The sequence below is a fragment of the Cornus florida genome, unplaced genomic scaffold, assembly GCF_030987335.1.
Source record: "Cornus florida cultivar Cherokee Brave unplaced genomic scaffold, ASM3098733v1 CherokeeBrave_3.0.0_Hap2_Chr03, whole genome shotgun sequence".
NCBI lineage: Eukaryota > Viridiplantae > Streptophyta > Magnoliopsida > Cornales > Cornaceae > Cornus > Cornus florida.
Genome location: NW_026775573.1, coordinates 34,430,154 through 34,451,398, shown reverse-complemented (window position 1 = coordinate 34,451,398; position 21,245 = coordinate 34,430,154). Strand labels below are relative to the sequence as shown.

General features: G+C 36.0%; 1 protein-coding gene across 1 annotated transcript; it reads right to left on the bottom strand.

The window, feature by feature from the left end:
• Positions 1-12,815: 12,815 nt before the first annotated feature.
• Positions 12,816-18,264, bottom strand: LOC132301418 (protein NLP6-like). Its single transcript, XM_059798670.1, has 7 exons — positions 18,243-18,264; positions 16,885-17,369; positions 16,706-16,750; positions 15,856-16,585; positions 15,352-15,732; positions 13,481-13,530; positions 12,816-12,899 (listed from the first exon to the last, which is right to left on the bottom strand). The coding sequence occupies exons 1-7, from the start codon at positions 18,262-18,264 to the stop codon at positions 12,816-12,818; spliced, it is 1,797 nt and encodes a 598-aa protein (XP_059654653.1).
• Positions 18,265-21,245: the final 2,981 nt, after the last annotated feature.

The following is a 21,245-nucleotide window of genomic DNA, read 5'->3' as shown; positions in this document are numbered from 1 at the left end:
TCTGACATAAATAATCCTCCAATTTAAAATACAACTCAGGAATCCATAATATGTGGACCCCTCAAACCAAAAGTTACTATCCAGAATTTCAAAAATAAATACTAATATCAAACGAAATAATAATAATATCCTACTTTTAAATAAACCGAAAGAATGAATAAGTCCTCCAGTTGCGGATCCTCAACCTTTAGACTTGAACTTCTAATAACCTGAAAACAAATCGCGGGTTAAACCCTACGAGCATGCTCTCTCTACCAAGCCTCTGGAAACCAATAAACAAATCATTTATACCAAAACCAACCCTAAGAAAGTTTTAACTTTAATGTACGATGATACACATATATTTAATTATATATATATAAAATAATCATATCCATTAATAGGTTCATTAAATTGCAAAATCATTAACTAATGATTAATAAAATAATCATACCTAAACCAATCCACCAATATATATTTCTTTTAAAAAGAAACTCCTCCAACCTTAATACCAATCTAGACAGTAACTTAATTAAACAACAAATTTTAAAATAAAAGAATACCACATTTAATCCAAAACAAATAATAATTTTAATTGTCTTTATCACATAGTTAATGTCTATGTTTTGACAATTAGTCCATGTTTCTACCACTATTATTTTACTAATATAATAAAATAACAACTAACATTTAGGTACTAGACTATTCTAATAAGAATATCCAATCCTAATTAATTTATACGTACAATATCCATAGATAAATTTTAAATCATCTAACACTTAGCAATTTAGTTACGCTTTGACAAATCAACCATGCCATTATAAATATATTTATTTATATATTGACAACTCAACCATCCTTTCACAAGTATATTTATTTATACATTGGCAATTCAACCATGCCTTCATATATGTAAATTTATACTTTTAAACTAGAAACTCATCCATAGTTCCTATGTATGTATTTTATTCATACAAATACTTAGGCAATATATTTACGCCTATGGTAACTCATCCATACCTACACTTCAACCATGTACCAACTTTAGAATTGACAATAGCTAATTCATACATAGACATCTCATGCAAATTATTAGCATATCATTAATTTAATAACTAGCCTATCCAGATATATTAAATAAGAATAACAATAATAATCATCTTAAATAATATATATCTATACACATATATTATTTAATATACATATAACACATTCCTTTATAATCTTTGATTATATAAAATCATATATACAAATAAATAAATAAATAAATAAATAAATAAATAAATAAATAAATAAATATATATATATATATATATATATATATATATATATATATATCCTTCTATTCGAATCATAAATTAAATCAACCATATATATATACATGTATAACTATATATATATATATACACACACACACCTCCTTCTATTGCAAAATATTTAATTAATTATCTTGTACAAATAAATGTTACTAAATATCTTAGTAACACTCTACGGTTCTCAAAACCCTAAAAATATCTCTTCTAGTGTTTGCTTTCAACCCTAACAAGCTTAAAATCAGTTCTAGGACATCACCGGACTCCACAGCAACTTCCCGGGACCTCAAACACCTCTATACATGCTCCCACGCGCCACCACCTGAGCCCAAACATCTTTCACGCCCTTTCACGCGCCACCACACACTGGCAGGTGGCTACACGCGCCTACACGCGCTGCCATGCCCCTGCTTCTCCTTTTGGTTGATGTGGCGCACTCTGGTTGGTTACCATTCTCTCTGCTGCATGACCGCACCTGCACTGGATCAACGGCTCCCCATCAGCGCATCTCATCCCTCCAAACCTTATGCGCACCATACTATTTTGATCCGCAACACACCTGATCCATTTCATTGATCCAAACTCATCCTATGGCCTTTGACCTGTGGCGCACCAAAGCTTTATGCACCGTACTACACTAAATCAATCTATTATATTAATGGCTCTGATTCACAAGGACACCAAGCTATGCTATGCCGCGCTACACTTAATCAAAAGCCCCTTTTGATGCGCCGAAATATAGCCTCCAATGTACATAGTATATATGGGGCGCAAATCACCTGCTATACAATTCCCATGTTGTTTCCTACAGTGAGTAGCAAGTGGCCTTGGTTTGGCCACGTTTTACTCCACTTAATAGACACTAACACTGTGTTTGGCAATTGCATCACCATTTTTAAGTAACGTCATAGAAGTCTAAAAGTAATATCACATAGTCCAAAAAGTAACATTACCACCATTTATAAGTATCTTTCACCCTCAAAACGTGGTGATGTTACTTTTTAGACTATGTGATATTACTTTTAGACTTCTGTGATGTTACTTATAAATGGTGGTGATGTTACTTTTTAGACTATTTTTACATTTCACCACCATTTATAAGTAACATCACCATTTGTAAAAGGAAACATCACCACTTTTAATTTCAAATAATAACATAAATAATATATTGAATTGAGTTATGTTTATATGTGACATTACTTTTTAGACTATGTGATATTACTTATAAATGGTGGTGAAGTATTTCTTATAAATAGTGGTGTAATTGGCCAAACACGGCCTTATTGTCCGTTAGCTGAAGAATGATGTGGCCAAATATGGACAACTTAAAAATTACAGCAGGAAACTGCATAGGAGCCTCACTGCAGGTGATTCGCGCCTGTATATATGTATATAATATATTTTGCCCCAAAAATAAATAACACAAATTCTAAATAAAATTCTGAAAATTACTAAACCGATCCAGAAAATTTCCAGAAAAATCCCGAAAGATTAATTTATTATTTTTGGGCATAATTGACATATATAATTATATTAAGATCTATTTAATTTAATTAATCATGTTAAACTAAATTAAAACAAACTATAAAACTTAATTAACATAACCTCACATACAAAATTTAAATTATCATAACAATACAAACATATATCACATGTCTAAATCTATAATTTTTTTTTTTTTTTTTTTTTTTGCGAAGAATAAACGTGCTTTTATAATCCGATTAATAAATTATATTAATCAACAAAATAACAATAAAACTATAATTTTGATAATTAAGGTGATAGGCTTATGAGTCACAATAGTAGAAATAGAGAAGAACTCGCCTGTCTCTTCCAAATTAATCCGGCCTCCTCTTTATCAACCCTTCTTCTTCTCTCGCTGTCTCACTTATTTTTCTAATGCGAAAACCTTTTCACGATAAAACATTATGGGTATTTTTATACACCTTAATAACTTATTCCTATTCCTAGTATGACTACTAAGTAAAAGACATCATAATTATCCATAAATAATATATATATATATATACCTTCCATAATTAATCATTAGTTAATTAATTAGATCATATATATACCTATATATATATATATATGTGTGTGTGTAAAAATGACCATTTACATAATCACATACCATGGGCTTTTATTTATTAACCCATCAAGGCTTCCTTCAAGCCCAAGACCATATCCATTGGTCCCACTCCTCTTAAGCCCAATCCAAATAAAATAAAAATAATTAAATTAAATCTAATAAATTACAAATAATTAACTAAACGCTTAAATTAAAATAACTAATTACATAAAGCACATAAATAAAGTAATAAATTACAACTAAGTCACATCATACCAATAAAATCAACACACCAACCATTTAATCAATAATTAAGCACACATACAAACAATCATCATATATAATCACGAAATATAATTTAATTAAAATAAGACAATTAGTCTAAGCACTCAATTAAAAAAAATAAATTATTTAAAAATAAAAATAAAAGCAATTAAACCCAAATAAATCAAACAAATTATTTAAAAATAAAATAAAAGTAATTAATTTCAATTAATAAATCCTTTAAAATATCAAGGTATTACACCGACTATCGCGATCATTTATTCTGGTTTTCTAATATATGATCTATTGGGGCTGCTGCTCCTCTTCTCTGATGTGTTGTCTTGGCTATGGAGGCATGTTTTGAAGGCTTAGACAGCTTTGGGCCTCTCAATCTCGAATATTTATTTTCTTTTCTTTCTTCCCAGTCAGTCCTGTAGTGGATTGGGGTATGCCCTGACCTACTGGTTTCTTTTTCTTGTTTCTTTGCTTTCTTTGTGATCCTTCTTCTTCTCCATGTACTTTATTGTTTCGTATTTATAAAATTAAGTACTTAATTAGGTTATGAAAAAACACCTGAGGATTATACAAGCCTCCAATAAGTCTGTGGTACTTGGATTTATACTTGTGCAGGTCAGTGGAAGTGACATGGTTGTAAAAAGCTAGTTGGGCTCCAAGGAATTTCAACTTAAACCTATGGAGAAAATTGGCGTAAAAATGATTAATGGTTTGGGCTTTGTTAAGTTGGGGATCGAATTAGCACTGTCCTCCCCATTTCTTGTATAATTTTGTTCTTCCTTCCAATAATGATATGCACGCTGAAGACTTCTTGTTGCTGTTGGGCCTAGGTCTTGAGCTATTGTTTTTCTCCTTCAGTGGACTTCCACTTTGTACAACACCATTTTGTTGAAATGTGGTCACAACAGAGATCGAAAGGTTTAGGCGGACTTGTTAAATTGATTTATGGTAGCAAAAGTAATTAATGCACAAAATGCATGAATATGGATGAAGAATTTTACAGTATACATCTTTAAATCTTTCAACTTTCAAAAAACAAAAAGATATGCAGTGAGCAATGACGGACCAGAAAATTTTGTGAGGGAGGTGCCCTTTTAATTTGTGGGACAAACTTATATGGTGGGTCTATTTTTGTAATTTCAATGGAGTTTTCTTCATAAATTTTTAAAAATTTAAAGTATAAAATGCAAAAAATAATAATTCAGTAGGGCAAATTGTAATTTTAATGGGGTCGTCTTCATAAATTCTCAAAAATTTAAAGTATAAAATATATAAAAAAAAGAATTCAGTAGGGGTGAATTATAATTTTAGTAGGGGTATCTTCATAAATTCTAAAAAAATTGAGGTCTAAAATAGAAATATAAAAAATCCAGGGGCATCCCCCCACTGGTCCTATGCTAGGTCCGTGCCTGATAGTGAGTGGGGACTCCACTACTTTATTTGTTAATATAAATATCTAATTAAAAGCAGTAGGCCTAATAATTTACTATTCGGTGCAAAAATTATGTTTTTAAAAAATAAATAAATATATAACAACACTTGAAAAGAAGTTTGTATTCACATGTTCAGTGTGTGGCAACCCCAGGTAATTGTTGCTCCACCCATCCTCGTGCAGTCCTAGCAAAAGTCTCAACTGCTGCTTCAACCGAGGGTTAATATTGGGACTAAGAAAACACATGTTGTATCAAAAGTTAACCAATTGCCCCGACAATTCTTCATATTTGTTTAAAACAGGCACCACACACACACACACATATATATATATATAATATTATTGAGCATTTTAGTATCATATATTTGATCAAAGTATGAACATGAGTATACAATTGAATTAGCCAAACATTACCCAAAAAAAATAAATAAATAAATAAATAAAAACTTTGTTCCTATTATGCTTTAAAAATTGGGCCATGGAAATAACCCATAATGATCCTATATACTAATTTGGATCATCTTGGCCCAATTAAACTTTGAAATAATTGTGGAACCTTTTTTATCTTCAACTCTCACGTGTTCCTAAACATGTATCTCGCACACACACACACACACACACATCGTTGTCTATTGGAGCATTTTGTCGAATACTTTGTGTTCGCCCTATTTTGTAATTCTAATAGGTTTCATTGATTGATTGTTGAAGCAGGTGAGCTTGTTTTAGTGTAGAGGGAGGAGAGTGCATGTCAGGAGTGGATGTGAGGGAGGTAGAGAGAGATGGAGAGATTTCAAAACCAGACTCCGGAAAGTGCCAAAAAAACACTTCTCAGAAAATATTTAACGGAGACAAACAGATACAAAAATTAGATTGTACAATCTCACCAGAGCGTATTGGATTATGCATTTCAGAATTGACAGATTCAAAGTCCACTGTTTGGTTGCCCATGCAGGGAAGATTCCTCTGTTTGGTAGCCAGCCGGAATATTATAGTAGCAAGCTGAAGAGCATGTTGGATTATGCCTTTCAGAATCAATTAACGGATTCAAAGTCCACTGTTTGGTCGCCCACATGCAGGGAAGATTCATCTGTGATCTCAACAATGGTTCTTTCCTTTCCTTTCCTTTCCTCCCCTTTTGTCATTTGAGTTTTTTCCTCCTCTCTTTCTCACTTCTCCTGTTTGCTCCTTTCCTCTCTCTTCATAAGTCAACATAACATTGAACACCCATTGCTCAATCTTTCAGTGGAGTGATCAATATAGTTAATCCTTGGGGGATTTTGCTAATTACAGGTAACCCTTTTACCATTGAACAACCATGTATTTCAACTTTGTTTCTGTTTTGTTGTAGTAATAAAACTTGCCACTGGCTCTGGTTTCTTTGTTCTTGATGTAGGTTGATGTCTTGGTCTATACGTGTTTCTCTGTCAGAAGATAAAACAAACAACCAAATAATAAATATTTATTCTAAAAGTTTAAGCTAGTGGGAATTAACCATGCATAAATTTAAAATATGTATGGAATGTAAATATTGTTAATTTCCCAAAAGAAAATAATATGGACTCTAAGTAAGTATGATTAAAACTGAATATATAAGTATAGTAAAACCGAAAATATATATGGACATGTAAAAAGTAGAAGAGTGCTTATGGTGTATTGTGTGTTCAATTCAGTCTAAAAAGTTGAAATTTTTATTTTATTTTTACATTTATTACCTAGTCATGATTTATGGGATATAATATTTGTCAATTAAGAAATAAAATGCTCATAAAATGATCATTGTTGAGATGTGTATGCTGAGAATCTTGAGATGGCTGTATGTTAAGACAAAGGAGGACACAATTAGAAATTAACACATTCACGATAAGATGAAAATAACATCAATTGGAGGAAAATCTTCTAACATGGTTTTGGTAACGTGCAGGAAAACCAACTACTGCATTAGTGAGGACTGAGGAAAAGTAATTTGTTCTCCTTGATGTCAATGATAGACAAAAGAAGATAAAACTAACACAAGTTCATGTAGTAAAGAAGACGTGATAGTGTGTAGTTTCATTGAAGTTATAATTAACACTAGAAAGAGCGAATGGTGAAATAAGTAAGATTCACGTAGAATACGCCAAATAATTGAGATGAAATTTTGTTTAGTTAAGTTGTGATAAAACCATTATGCAACCACTTTGAAGCATTTTGTGTCTGGATTTTTGGTTATGTGTGTTTCCATTTAAACCTTGCCTCGAGTATAATTCATTAAAGCATCACTCTTTTTAGCATTTTCCATATGCACATTGGTTCATATATAGGATTTAGTTGACTTTGCTTATTTGAGTACACAATATCGTTGATTTAATTTTTTTGACATCTTACACAAATACTATTTGTGGCTGTACAGATTGCATATATTCCTTGTTCATCGATCTCTTAGATTGTTGCTCAATGCTGCTATGGGAGCCCAAGAAGCCTCCTCAAGTCGATGCTCTTCTCCCCGTGGATGTAGGCATAGCCGAACCACGTAAATCCTTGTCTCGTTTGTGTGTGTGCCCATTTTATTTTTCTTGTCATTATTTTTTCTTGTTCTCATAGAATCCTATTCGATCCTTTATTTATTTATTTATTTATTTTCATAGCAGTGTTCTTTACCATGCTCATTATCAAGGTTGAGTCTTGCAGTACTTGGATCCAAGTGGAAATCCAATCTGTAGCCTTCCAGAGAGCATCAAGTGTCTCATTATGCTCGAGGAACTCAAGTTAGGCAAGTGCAAAACACTCCAGTTACTTCCGGAGCTTCCAATGAGTTCAAGGGACTTGCATTTATACAAATGCAGTTCATTCGAAATGATGACAAATCTTCCCAAACCTGTTGAATTCATTGGATTTGTCTGCATATAGATGTGACAAACTAACTGAGGTTCAGGGGATGTTCAAGTTAGAACCCATTGGAAACTTTGATGATGCAATGATCAGCAATTTGGGCTTGTCCAACTTGGAATTCCTAAGAAATATTGAAGTTACTTTGTTGAATAACATAACGTTTACTGAAAGAAAAGTTCCCCTGCAAGTGAGAGCACTCCCTCTTCCGTCTCTCTCTCTCTCACACACACACTCACACTGACACACATACTGGTAAGAGTTAAAATTATGATTTCCATGCTGCAGGGACTGTATGAATTGGGTATATTTAGCACTTTTCTCCCTGGTAGTGAAGTTTCAGGATGGTTCAGCACGAAGAGCATGGGATCTTCAATATGTTTTAAGGTACCTTCTTCATTTCCTAATTTAAAGATCCAAGGATTGAATGTATGTGTTGTCTATGCATTTTCCCATGGATGTTTTTTTCGGTTCCTTGACTATTGGAGCGACGACTTTTAATTATTAAAGTGAGTAATAGGACAAAGAATCTTAAGTGGACATACTGCCCAACAGTCATGGGCATTCCAGATGTTGGCGAGGAGATGGTACGGTTAAGCCATTGGAATATTGTGAATCAATTTATGGAAGCTGGCGACGAAGTGAATGTTTCAGTGAGCAGTTTTGAGTATTCGGGGAGTGTTAAGGTAAAGGAGTTTGGAATCCATGTTGTGTTTGAGGAAGAAGAGAAGGGTACCTATCCTTCTTGTGATTTGTCAATGTATCAGGTGATGAGGCCAGGTGCCTACTTCCTCTGCCATCATCCTGTTGGCATCAGTGCACGTACCCAAAGTTGGCGGTATGACAACTTATTTGGTGACTCTGAAGGTGTGGCTCCTGTACCTCTAATGGAATGACTTATTAATTTATTATTATAGAGGGTTACTGTTACTGCATTTGTGTTTCCAGTAAAAATTAGGGTTTAAATCTAAAAACTCCTGCTACTTTCAAAAAATGATCATTAAACCCCCACCTATTTTTAAAAACCCCAACACTATTATAAAGTTATCACATTACCCCAATATCAAAGTCCTACCCGTTAACCGGGCTATGAAATAACAAATTTGACCTTACTATTTAATGTTAAATTAAAAACTAAAAATTGTTGTGTGAGAGTATCTTGATTTTATAATATTGAAATGCGGAGGTAAATTTTTTTGGTGTCTCTGAAGGTGTGGCTTCTGTACCTCTAATGGAATGACTTATTAATTTATTATTACAAAGGGTTACTGCATTTGTGTTTCCAGTAAAAATTAGGGTTTAAATCTAAAAACTCCATTATTTAAAAAAAATAATCATTAAATCCCCACCTGTTTTTAAAAACCCCAACACTATTATAAAGTTATCACATTACCCCAATATTCAAGTCTGACCCATTAATCGGGCTGTGAAATGACAAATTTGACCTTACTATTTAATGTTAAATTAAAAACTAAAAATTGTTATTTTTTAAATTACAAAAATACCTTCTTCTTTTTTCTTTTTCTTTTTCTTTTTTTTTTTTCTTTTACTGTTCTTCTTCCTTGCCCAACCTTACTGCCGATGTGGAGTCACCGGCGTAGAGTCACCGGATTGAATAGAAAATCTATTTTTGCACAAGGAAGCGGCTTGGAACCATGCATATATTGACCACCTTGAACCATGAATCAACCACTTGGAACCATGAATTGACCCAAAACGAGTCGCCAGCAGCAATTTGGATCCTCCATGGATGGGGACCATCCTCGTCCTTCTCTCAAGCCTTGGGTCGCTATTTGTTACTCAAAATTTCAACCGAAGTGACCCATAACGACCAGGAAAAGTGACCGAATTGAACTCAGTGACCCACCCAGTTCATCTTCTTCCCTCTGGCTCTGGTTTCTCCCTTCCATAGGGGTGGGGAGGTGATAGCTGCCTCCCACGGTCCCACGGCTGTAATAAACTCTGCGTATTTTAATAAGTGCACTCCGTGGGTATTTTTTTTTTAACTCATATTTAGTTCGTTTTCGGCTCATATAGTCACATGGACGGATCTGTTGTTTTTATCTAACTAGATCTCTGATCTATATCGATTTTGGTTTTGCCCCTCCTAGATTTGATCTTTTTCTCCTTGATTTGATCTTGTGCGGGGTTTTGGATGTCAGAGCGCCTTGTGATTGTAGCTTTGGAGCTGTTTCCTTGATGATGGCCAGACCTTTGGGTCACTCCTGTTTGCTGCGTTTCTCCCATGATGGTTCCGTTACAGAGTTTTAACTCTGTTTTCTCCACAAATCTGGAGGCTAATCTTCATTTTATTGCTTTGCTTCAAGATGGCCTTTGTGCCTTTGGAATGACAAAAAAATATATAAAAATAAAAAATAAAAAATTTAAGAGCTTTGAGTGAGTCTATGGTACTTGAATATATACTTGTGCAGGTCACTAGAAGTGGTAACTGAGTACGCCGCCAAACCTATTGAGATCAACAGCATGGTTGTAAAAAACTAGTTGAGCTCCAAGGATTTTCAAGTTAAACCTGTGGAGAAAATTGACGTAAAATTGATTAGCGTTTTGGGCTTTGTGGAGTTTGGGATCGAAAGGTTTAGGTGGACTTGTTAAATTGCTTTACACTAACCAAAGTAATTGGTGCAGAGAATGTATGAATATATCTTCTTCATTCTGTTCAATTATGAAATTAAGGTGCCTTTAAAATGTATGAATGTGTTATTTCTCTCTCTTTTGCCGCCAACGAAGCAAGAAGCTACAAAATCCTTACTCAAACAAGAATATGGAACTATTTCAGTTCAAATTATAAAAATATATATATAAAAATATTAAGATATATTTGTGTGTGTGTGTGTGTTTTTTTTTATTTTTTATTTTTATTAATACATATCTCAATATAAATTAGGGTAAATTACAGATCCCATGAGGTTAGGTCATTTTGCAGTTAGATTAATATTTTGGTTTTAGATTTTACTTATATTTGAATTAGTTATTTAACATTTCACTTACACCTCAAATGTCAATTTTTAGGACCATAGTACTTTTGAGGTGTTAAATGACCGCTACCCTTTGACCTTCTGTTGACTATTTTTGTGACCAAAACTACCCCAACATACACCTTCCTCTTCTACTTTTTCATACCATCATCATCCCCAATCGCCATTCGCACCACCTCCACACAAAAACCAACTCCTCAAAATTACACACATACATACATATATATCTAAATAAATATATAAAACAGCCAAACATATATGTAGTAAATATATACACATATATCTATATATATATATATAGATATATATACACAAAATATAGACACATGTACAAAACAGCCAAACAGGGGAGCCAAACTAAAATTGTGATGGGTCTATCAGATCCTTTCTTTCGTTCTTGTTCCTGATTAAAAAAAGAAAATTCATTTTTAGAGAGAGAAAGAGTGAGGTGGTGGATGAATTGAGTAGGGTGGAGGGACGATCTAGTGAGAGAAACAGTGAGGTGAGAGAGAGAATGAGAAGTTGCGATTCAAAGCCTAGTTACAGAGACTCCAACACCTCTCCTTCATTAACAATCAATAATAAAAAATAAATAAACAACAAAATCAGTATAGTGAGCAATCTATATTGACTCAACCTTTTTATCCAAATTCGTTACCTCACCAAAGTCCAGACCAGCCCAACCCAACATTTCTTCCTTTTAAAGTTCTAGCCCAATCCGGTATTTCCTTATGTTTATCGATATCCATATAATCTAAGAAACTTGATTAATTGATTTAAATGTCTGATTATACATGACAAGGTATTAGACACCTATGTATATGTAGAATACATTGTTTATATAGATTGGGTCTGTTTTCTGCTTTCAAGCATGAGTTTGCTGCTAGTGCACTCTGGCTTTCGCCTCCGTTTGCCTAAAGTCTTTGGTAGTGATAAAGGTATTGGGTGGGAGTGGTGGTGATGGGTGGGGCGGTGGAGGTGTTGGGTGATGGGTAGAGCTGCAACTTGGGCGGGCTAACCCAGCCCAATCCAAGCCCAACCCGAAATTTTGAAATTTGGGCTTTAAGTTCACAAATCGAGTTCATGTTCAGGTTGAGTTTTGTCAAAACCCAGACATATTCAGGTTGGGCTCAGGCTCAATCTGAACCCAACCCAAAACCCAAAATAAATTTTTTTAAAAAATTTCATTTTTTTTTTCTCCTTTCTCTCTCCTGTCTCTTCTTTCTCTCTCTACCGCCGTCCCCGTATGCAGAGAAAGAAGGGGGCGAGCTTGAGAGTTGAGAGATAGTAGCTAAAGTTGCGAACAGCGAACTCGAACTAAAACAACGGGCGATGGAAACTGAAAGATCTAGGTTTTGATTTTTTGAACAATCTGAAATGATATGCCGATATGGGTTTTAAAATTTTGATTCTTGCAGGCAGATAGATAAAACTGAAATATATGGGTTTTGAACTTCTGATTTTTGTAGATTTTGTAGTTTGCAGTTGGAGAGAAAGAGAGAGGGAGAGAGAGGGGGGGCGAGTTCAGAGAGAAAAGAGATGGAGGTGAATGGGGAGGCTAAAATGATTTGCCCTAAAAATAAACAAATATAATATATATATAATTTGTTTTTAAATAATAATATAATCAAATATATATAATATATAAATTCCCGAAAAAAAAAAAATTAAAAAAATCAACCCGTCGACCCAACCTAACATGACCTGAACCGCTCGAAAATATTTGACGTGGGTTATAACCATAACCCATGTTAGGAACAATTCGGGCTGACCCAACCCAACCCGATTCAGGTTGAGGTTGAGATTGGGTTAGGACTGGACTAGGTTGGGCTAGCCCAACTTGCAACCCTACTTCAGACATACAGAGAGGTGATGATGATCGATCAAGGTCTGGAAGGACTGTTGTGGTGGTGAAGAGGGTCAGGTCCAGTTGGCACTTCCTTTGGTGAGCTTTCCACACCAAAACCCTATTACCAAATCAAAAACCCATTCACAGATTATCAGATACCTGTATACACATACATACACATTTATACACGTATACTGAGAGAGATTACAATTACAGAAAGGAATAGTGAAAAAATAAGAGAAAGTTTGGTTTTTCAGAAATTAACATATTAAACTGACAGGATCTCTATACAATTTAATATCAAAATCAATTTATACAATTCAATTTATATAACAAAATCAGCCTGCATAAATCAAAAAATGCCTATACTCAACTCATGAAAACTTTCCGTGAAGTCAAATTCTAAAACATTCCTAAAAAATCAACATATGAACCAGCACTCACAGCCGCATCGGATGAACAAGAACTCGCCACCAATCTATCTTAGGGTCCAAACTGCCCTTCTCAATTCTCTACGTAATCTATCTATATATATATATATATATATATATATATATATATCTTCAATTGCAGCACTGCTTATAATGCTTGCCAGAAATGGTGTTGCCATTATCCTTCTACATGACAAAAATACCAGGGGTGCCAAAAAAAATGGGGAGTCAGAGAAGCCAGGCAAAGCTTACAAGAATGCATCCTTACTTCACCGGTCGTCTCCGACCATCCAATCATCAATCCACAATCTATCTTACCTGAATGAAATCACATTGGAGCAAAAAGATACAAACGAAAGGTCAAAGGTTCAAAACTTATACGTGTCTACACATTTTTTCCTATATTAGTTCAATCGCATTTCAAAGTGTCAATAACCTAGTCGGATCACCCTCACCTTCTGAAATGGAAGGTTAAAGATTCAAGTTTCTATAGGGACAAAAGTAGGCGTGTGGGTTTGCCAGGAAAAAATATATATACATGCATGATCTGTCAATTAATCAAGGGCTAAATATCTAAAACACCCCTAAGGTTTACTTTTTGAGCAAATAACAAATTTTTTTAAAAAAAAATTTAAAAATGTTACAAACTAAGGTTTTTCAGTAGTCAACCGTTAGAAAAGTACAGTTAACAAATCACGTGTCTCGCACATGACTAATTAATTATATTAAATACTGAAAATGCCCTTCTTTGACTTAATTTTTTACTATTTTTAACTGAATTTTTACATTAACTAAATTTTGTTTACTATTTTTTATTATTTAAATACGAAAATGCACTTCTTTAATTGAATTTGTTTAATAAAGGTCATGATAGTCATTTTATATTAACTGAATTTTTTATTATTTTTTATTTTAATTGTAGGAAGAACATTTTAGTATTTTTATTGCTCCATTATCGACCAAATAAGGGGAGGACCTTGTTAAGCGGGTGCGTCCCGTTTATTATGGGAAAAAATATACATATGTACGTGTGATCGGTCAATCAATAGTTGGGGGAAAAATATACATGTGTATGTGTGATCGGTCAATCATTAGTGGAAACTTCACTTACACTCGAGTAGAAAATATCCCTCTAGTAGGTAGGAATTTTACCAAGGAACATGGCGTGTTTGTACAACCTAGTGGATTCTTGAAGTTGTTGCATCGCCTAACAGTTCTTGCGGTTTTGACAAGAGAGCCTTTGGAACTGCAAACATTTAAATTTTATACTTGATTGACATGCCTAATCAAAATACAAGAAACAAACTTGATTGACATGCCTAATCAAAATACAAGAAACAAATGAATCGTTTGAGGTTCATTTATGTCATGACAAGTCTAGGCCAAACAACTGCATTTATGTCATGGCCACAAACACAACAAAATCAGAAGTTGCTTCATATTACATCCCAATAAGGCCTTCTCTTTGAAACACCAAACTGAACAAGTAGAAGACTAACAATCTTAGAGAACAAAAGTGGTAGCTAGTAAATAGAAACTGAGATAATTGATTGATTTCATCAACACATAGTTTAGGAACATACATGCATAATTAGTCAAGTTGGTGGAGAGGGCGGGACCTAGTGCGTGGAGAGACTTTGGCAATTGGCTCCAGGGGCGGAGGGACCTAGTGCGGAGGGCGCATGCCCCCCTGAAATTCAGATTTTTTAAAAAAGAATATTATTATATATATATATATTTTAAAATTTTCAAATTTGCCTACCTCAAAAAAAAAAAAAAATTTCACATGTTGAGGGGTGATTCAGTCATTCTACTCATTCAATATCATTTTGAAGCATAAGAGATCGGCATGGTTCTTTTTGTTGTTTTGTTGTTTGGGAGAAACTGTCTTTACATTACACCTCGAAAAAGGCATCGCTACTCACGAATTTGGTTCTGATTCTTCTAAACTACATCGTCGGCAACAGAATCAAAAGAGAATTTTGTGATTTTGCCACGGGTTTTTTTTTTTTTTTTTTTTTTTTTTTTTTTTTTTTTTTTTTTTTTCGCAGGCACGCCCCCCTAAAATGAAATCTTGGCTCCGCCCCTCAATGGACATTTTGATTTCTTTCATGCCCAATGAATTAGAAGCACTTATACAATCCTCCAAGTCCTTGTCACGGGCTATTAAAATCCAATCACCAGCATCATCCATATATTTGATCTCATAGGTTCCAGCATTTAACTTCAACCTTTTGGAGACTGCTTCTTCCAACTCCACAATTCTTGACGACAAAGATAATCTAAACTTTATCATATCATTGCCGTAGGTTGCAATTATAATTACCATCCTTGCTTCTGGTGGTGGTGGTGTTACCAGTGGAGTCATGTGGGAAACAGTAGCCGCGAGTGTCTCAGCAGGCAAATCAGAACAGAGAGGGTCCCATCTAGAGAGAGAGTCATTGGCCTTATTTCTCTTGCCCGGTGGCCAGCAGGGGGTTCCCTTTTCTCTACATTTACGCTTACACTTGGGTCCGCTCACTGCAAAAATAAAAATTCTATAACAAAAACTCATATAGTTTGTAAATGCAAAAGAAAAATATATCAGTCCTACAACAAGACATTCAAAAGTTGAAATAAGTAAGACCAAGTTTAGTGTGTAACCTTTCCGTGCAACTTCTCCAAGTTTCTTTTCGAAATGTTTCTTGAGTTCCTCTAAAGTAATTGAGTTTGCCTCTTGTCTATTATGTAAGACTCCAAACCCAGATGGAGATGGAGTACTTTGGCATTGAAAAGAAGCAGGTTCCTGATTCATGCGAGGTTTAAAAAATTCAACCCCGAGTTCTTCTCCTGAAGGAAGCTTAAAGCTTGGGAAATGTTGCCTCATTGTTTCTAATAGAGAGGATAAGAAGGTAGTCGGGTCTTCAACATATGTGGTTTCAGGAGGTAGAAAAAACTCTAGTATGTAATCAGAATTTTCAGCGCAAGTACTCTGCAAGTAAATCGCGAAACAACTAGTCAACCCAAAAAGGCGTGCAATGGGCAGTAAGGGGTACTCAGTTAGGCTGAACTGAGATATATCGCGGCAAAAACATAGTTTATGTGACCGATGTGCGCTCCCAACAACTCCCTGCCCCTTTTGTAAGTTATTCCACCCACTAAACCCCAAGAATTCCTCCAGATTATCTACTAGAAGATAGGATGCTCTGTTATCAGCGTGCAAGACTTGTACATCAAAAGCATCGGAGCTATTGTCCATGGTATTGAAACGCTTGCACGGAACCCACACCAGAGCCAAAGGTAGCTTGTATGTTCTGCACACAACTTTCAACCCACAGTAGATTTCAACCAATATATGTGGAAACACATCATCTGAATCATTTTCATCTGCAACCTGGATTGCGAGTTGATGAGAACAGATTGCACTGAAAACATATAAATTTCTAAGAAATAGCATCATATATATATATATACATATATATAACACATTTGCATATTACAGCTGTTAACTTACCGAAGAAATTAAACAATCACATGCCGAACTTCTCAAATCTGCATTCTGCAAGAGAAGTGAAGTGAATAATCTTGTAAGGTTTAAATTAATGAAAATTAGGAAAAATCATATTATTTGATGCTGAAAAAAGCAAATTAATTAGAAAAATATAAATAAAAATTTAAGGGGTTTCAACAAACCTCAAGTGCATGCATCAAAAACGGATCAAACATAATGTCATAAACATCGAAATCTGCTGCATTAGTTACGAACTCGAGTACTCCAACACATTCTGGGGAAGAGGAGTGAAACACCGGCAAAGCAGAAGACGATGAAATACCACAAGTTAGAGCAAAACTGCGTTGTGGGTACTCTTGGATAGAGTAATATTGCACATCTGGGATGTACTCGTGCAATTTTTTCTGGAACACACGACCAGGGAGTCCAAGCTGTTCTTCTTCCCCATCCACGTTAATTTTATAATTCAAACAGTGCTTCCTATACTCGAGAAGTCCTTCATCAAGATAAGTAAGACCAAAAGGTTGGTCTGAAGTTAAAAGAAAACACCCAGTTTCTGTTCTGATGGGTACCCAAAACTGAATTAGAACTTGATCATTGTGGTAATATGTATTCAAGTGTAGAAGCGCAGATTTGATCTTCTTTGTAATTCCTTGATTGGTGGTACCTACATGTAGGTTGTTTGAAATTAATTAATTTCAATATCAAATATATGTGTTTTCCAGTAAGCTTGCGATTGAATAAAATATCTAATCTAAATAATTAAGTGAGAAATTAAGGGGAGACACAGGGAACCTTATATATAGTAGATACAGCTTGGGAAAAATTGAGGGAGACACAGAGAGAGAAATCGAAGAACTTCATATATAGTAGATATTTTTCTGTTAATTGAAATTTTTTGGAAATTAATTAATTTCATTATCAAATATTTATATATTTGTTTTCCAGTAAGCTTGCGATTGAATTAAATTTTAGATATTTTTCTGTTAATTGAAATTTTAAACCACCCAAAAAAAAATTTAAGTGAGAAATTAAGGGAGACACATAGAGACAGAAATCGAAGAACCTCATATAAAGTAGATACACAAATATATATGATATTTTTCTGTTAATTGAATTTTTTTGGAAATTAATTAATTTCATTATCAAATATATATATATATATACATATATTTGTTTTCCAGTAAGCTTGTGAGTGAATTAAATTTTAGATATTTTTCTGTTAATTGAAATTTTAAACCACCCAAAAAAAAATTTAAGTGAGACAGAAATCGAAGAACCTCATACAAATTAGATACACAAATATATATTGGTTTTCCAGTAAGCTTGCGATATAATTAAAATCTCATACCAAATACATATTTTCCTGAATTTTAAACCCGAAAAAAAAAAACAATTTGATGTGAGAAATTGAGGTAGAGAGAGAGAGAGAGAGAGAGAGAGAGAGAGAAGAACCTCATATATATAGTACATACAAATAGATACTTTTTGGTAAGCATGAGAGTGAATTAAATTTGCATGCTGAGGACACCAAAATGACCCGGGTTTGGTGTGATCCGCATTGCAGAGGACGGGTCGGGTGTGGACAAACGGGATGGAGCAAGTTCGCGCGGGATGGACCCAGGTCCATAAAGTCATTTCAGAAGCCCATGTTAAAATGAGAGAAGTTGAGTCCAGGCAAAGGGAAGTAGATAAGGCCCAGGCCAAAGGAGGTTGTAACCGTCTATAAATAAGGGAAATTGAGAGGGAAAAAGAGAATTGGAGTGAAGAAGTTCTCTCTCTGTAAGAAGGGGAAATTCCTTGTAAGGATTGATTGGTATCATTCCAAATCGGATCGATTCAACGCATTCTGCGAGGAAGACGATTAATCTGCGAAAGCTGAATCAACATTGGTAATAATACGATCTGTCTTGACGAGTCTAGGCTCCGGTTGATTTCGAAAAATTGGCGTCCGATCCAAGCAGATCAGATCCGTGCTTGATCCGGTGAACTGCGCGATTGTAATCTGTTGTGATTATTGAATCCGGCCAGTAGTGGACTGAATTCAGCAAGTGTAAGTTCAGATCTGGTGTGTGCGCGTTAGCGGAACTCTAATTTGGTCAAGAAGTCTGCAGTTGATGACTTTGCTCCGATCTGGAATGATGATCGGAGAGGCGAACTCGAATCCTTTGGAGAACGGCCAGCAGACAAAGCTCGATGAGCTAATGAACATGATCGATGCTTTGAGGAAAGAAAATGCAGAGCTACGAGCTGGAATGGAGCATCGTGAGGCTCCTGCAATTCCGAGGCTACCTCCTGAAGGAGAGGGAGCTTTACCGTCCGAAGCTGATCGTCAAGGTGATCCAGAAGATGTCAATCGTGGTGGTCCACGTCGTGATGAAGTTATAATCGGTAATCTGCCTCCGAATGTCGGTCGAGTAGAGGATCGAGAAGGATCTGTTCGTCTAGAACCGCATCACAAACGGATTATGAGGGAGGAAGCACCGGCATATGAACATAGGATTGCGTCACCATGGCGGAGTGAATTTGCGGAAGACAGGTCGTTCGATCCGCCATACCGACCTTCATTAGCAACAGTTGATTACCATAGCTCAGAAAGGAGATCTGCCGATCGGGGATTTTCGTCACGGTTTTCAAGGGAAAACGAAGCATTGCGTTCATCAGCAAGGACGGTCGCATCGCCGTTCACTGATCAAATTATGAACGCGCCGAATCCGAAGAAGTTTTCCATGCCGATCTTCATTCTGTTTGACGGAACAACCGATCCGGTCGATCACATATACCATATTCAGTTGAAAATGGCTTTGAATACTAATAATGATCCTTTGATGTGCAAATGTTTCCCTACGAGCTTGGCTGGACCAGCTCTCAATTGGTTCAAGAATATGGCTCAGGGCTCAATCGCCAGTTTCCAGGACTTATGCGATAAGTTCATAAGCCAGTACTAATGGAATAAACGTCCGGCTAAGGATGTATCGAGCCTTTTCACAATGAAGCAGCATGAGGATGAACGGCTCCAAGCTTTTCTCACCCGGTTCAACCTCGTTAAAAGCATGGTAATGGAGTGTCACTCGTCAACAGCAGTCCAAGCATTTAAACTCACAATGAACCGGGGGACGCCATTCCACACCAGCTTGGTGGTTAATACGCCAAAGACAATGGATGAGCTGAACTAGAGAGCTGACGGTTTTATTCGTCTTGAGGAGGAAGAAGCAGCTAATTCAAGGAAGACGTCAATTATTTCGATGGAGGAGAAGTCCAAAGCCAAGATCCGGCAAAAACAAGCTCAACCGCAACGTCACCCCTCATGGAAGGCGGAGAAGAGGCCTAGGGAGGAGGAATCAGTCACTCCACTCAGAGTCACCTTAGCAAGGCTATATCAGGAGAACAAAGATAAGTTTCGTCCTCCTCTGCCAATCAGGCAACCTCTTGAACAGAGGGATCAGACTAAACATTGTGCTTTCCATAGTGATTTTGGACATCAGACTAACGAATGCAGGAACCTAAGGAGGCAGGTAGAGATGCTAATCGTAAAGGGGGAATTTGCAAGCTATGTTCAAGGTCCGGCGCAAGAGTATAACCGCCCGACTGAGCAAATCAAGCGGAACCAGAGGCCGAACCAACACAACTCTCAGCCCATCCGGATTATAAACGCAATTCATGGCCGGCCTGAACAAACGACGGAGTCAGAAGAGTTGCTCAGAACGAGGTTACGCCAGGCCCAGCTGAAAAGAAGAATTGGCAGTGTGCATGCTTTGCACCAGCAAAATGCGTCCACATCGATAAAGTTTGATAAAATGGACCTGTTACGCGTTCAGATTCCTCATGAAGATCCACTAGTCGTCAGTCTGACGGTTGCAGAATGCCTGGTTCGGAGAGTCCTGATTGATCCAAGAAGTAGTGCGAATGTCATGCCCAGGGTGACGTTCGACCGACTGGAGATCGAACCCGAAAAACTCAAACCCACAGGAAATCTGTTGCTCGGATTTGATGGGAAGCGAGTGGAACCCATTGGAATGGTGGAATTGACAGTACAAACTGCTGAGCGAGTTTTGACTGAAAGTTTTGTGGTCGTAGAAATTCATCCATCCTACAACCTCTTGATGGGCAGAGGATGGATTCACAGAATTCAGGGCGTCCCGTCAACCTTGCATCAAGTGATGCGATGTTTGGGTCCAGATGGGACCAAGGTAATAGATATACACGGGGACCAGGTTGCGGCTAAAGAATGTTATTCAGTAACTTTGAAATCTGCTGGAAAAGGAAAAAATCCCATCCGCTCAGCCAGTCCAAAATAGCAATTACAGAACCCTCCTCCCAGCAAGGATGGGGAGGAGGAACCACCAGTTCTGACCATAAAACCCCTTCATGAAGTGAAGATTGACCATGAGAAACCAGACCGAACAACAAGGGTGGGAACCAGACTCACTGAAGAAGAAAGACTAGAGTTGACTAATTTCTTGATTCGGAATGGGGATGTATTCGCATGGAGCCATTCAGATATGCCAGGGATAAATCCTGTTGTATCCTGTCATTCCCTCAA

Coding starts and splice junctions, on each gene's coding strand:
- LOC132301418 (XM_059798670.1), bottom strand. CDS start 18,264: ATGCGGATCACACCAAACCCGG. Junction 17,370..18,242: donor GCGGATCACACCAAACCCGG/GTCATTTTGGTG, acceptor ACCTACATGTAG/GTACCACCAATCAAGGAATT. Junction 15,733..15,855: donor TGGAGAAGTTGCACGGAAAG/GTTACACACTAA, acceptor TTATTTTTGCAG/TGAGCGGACCCAAGTGTAAG.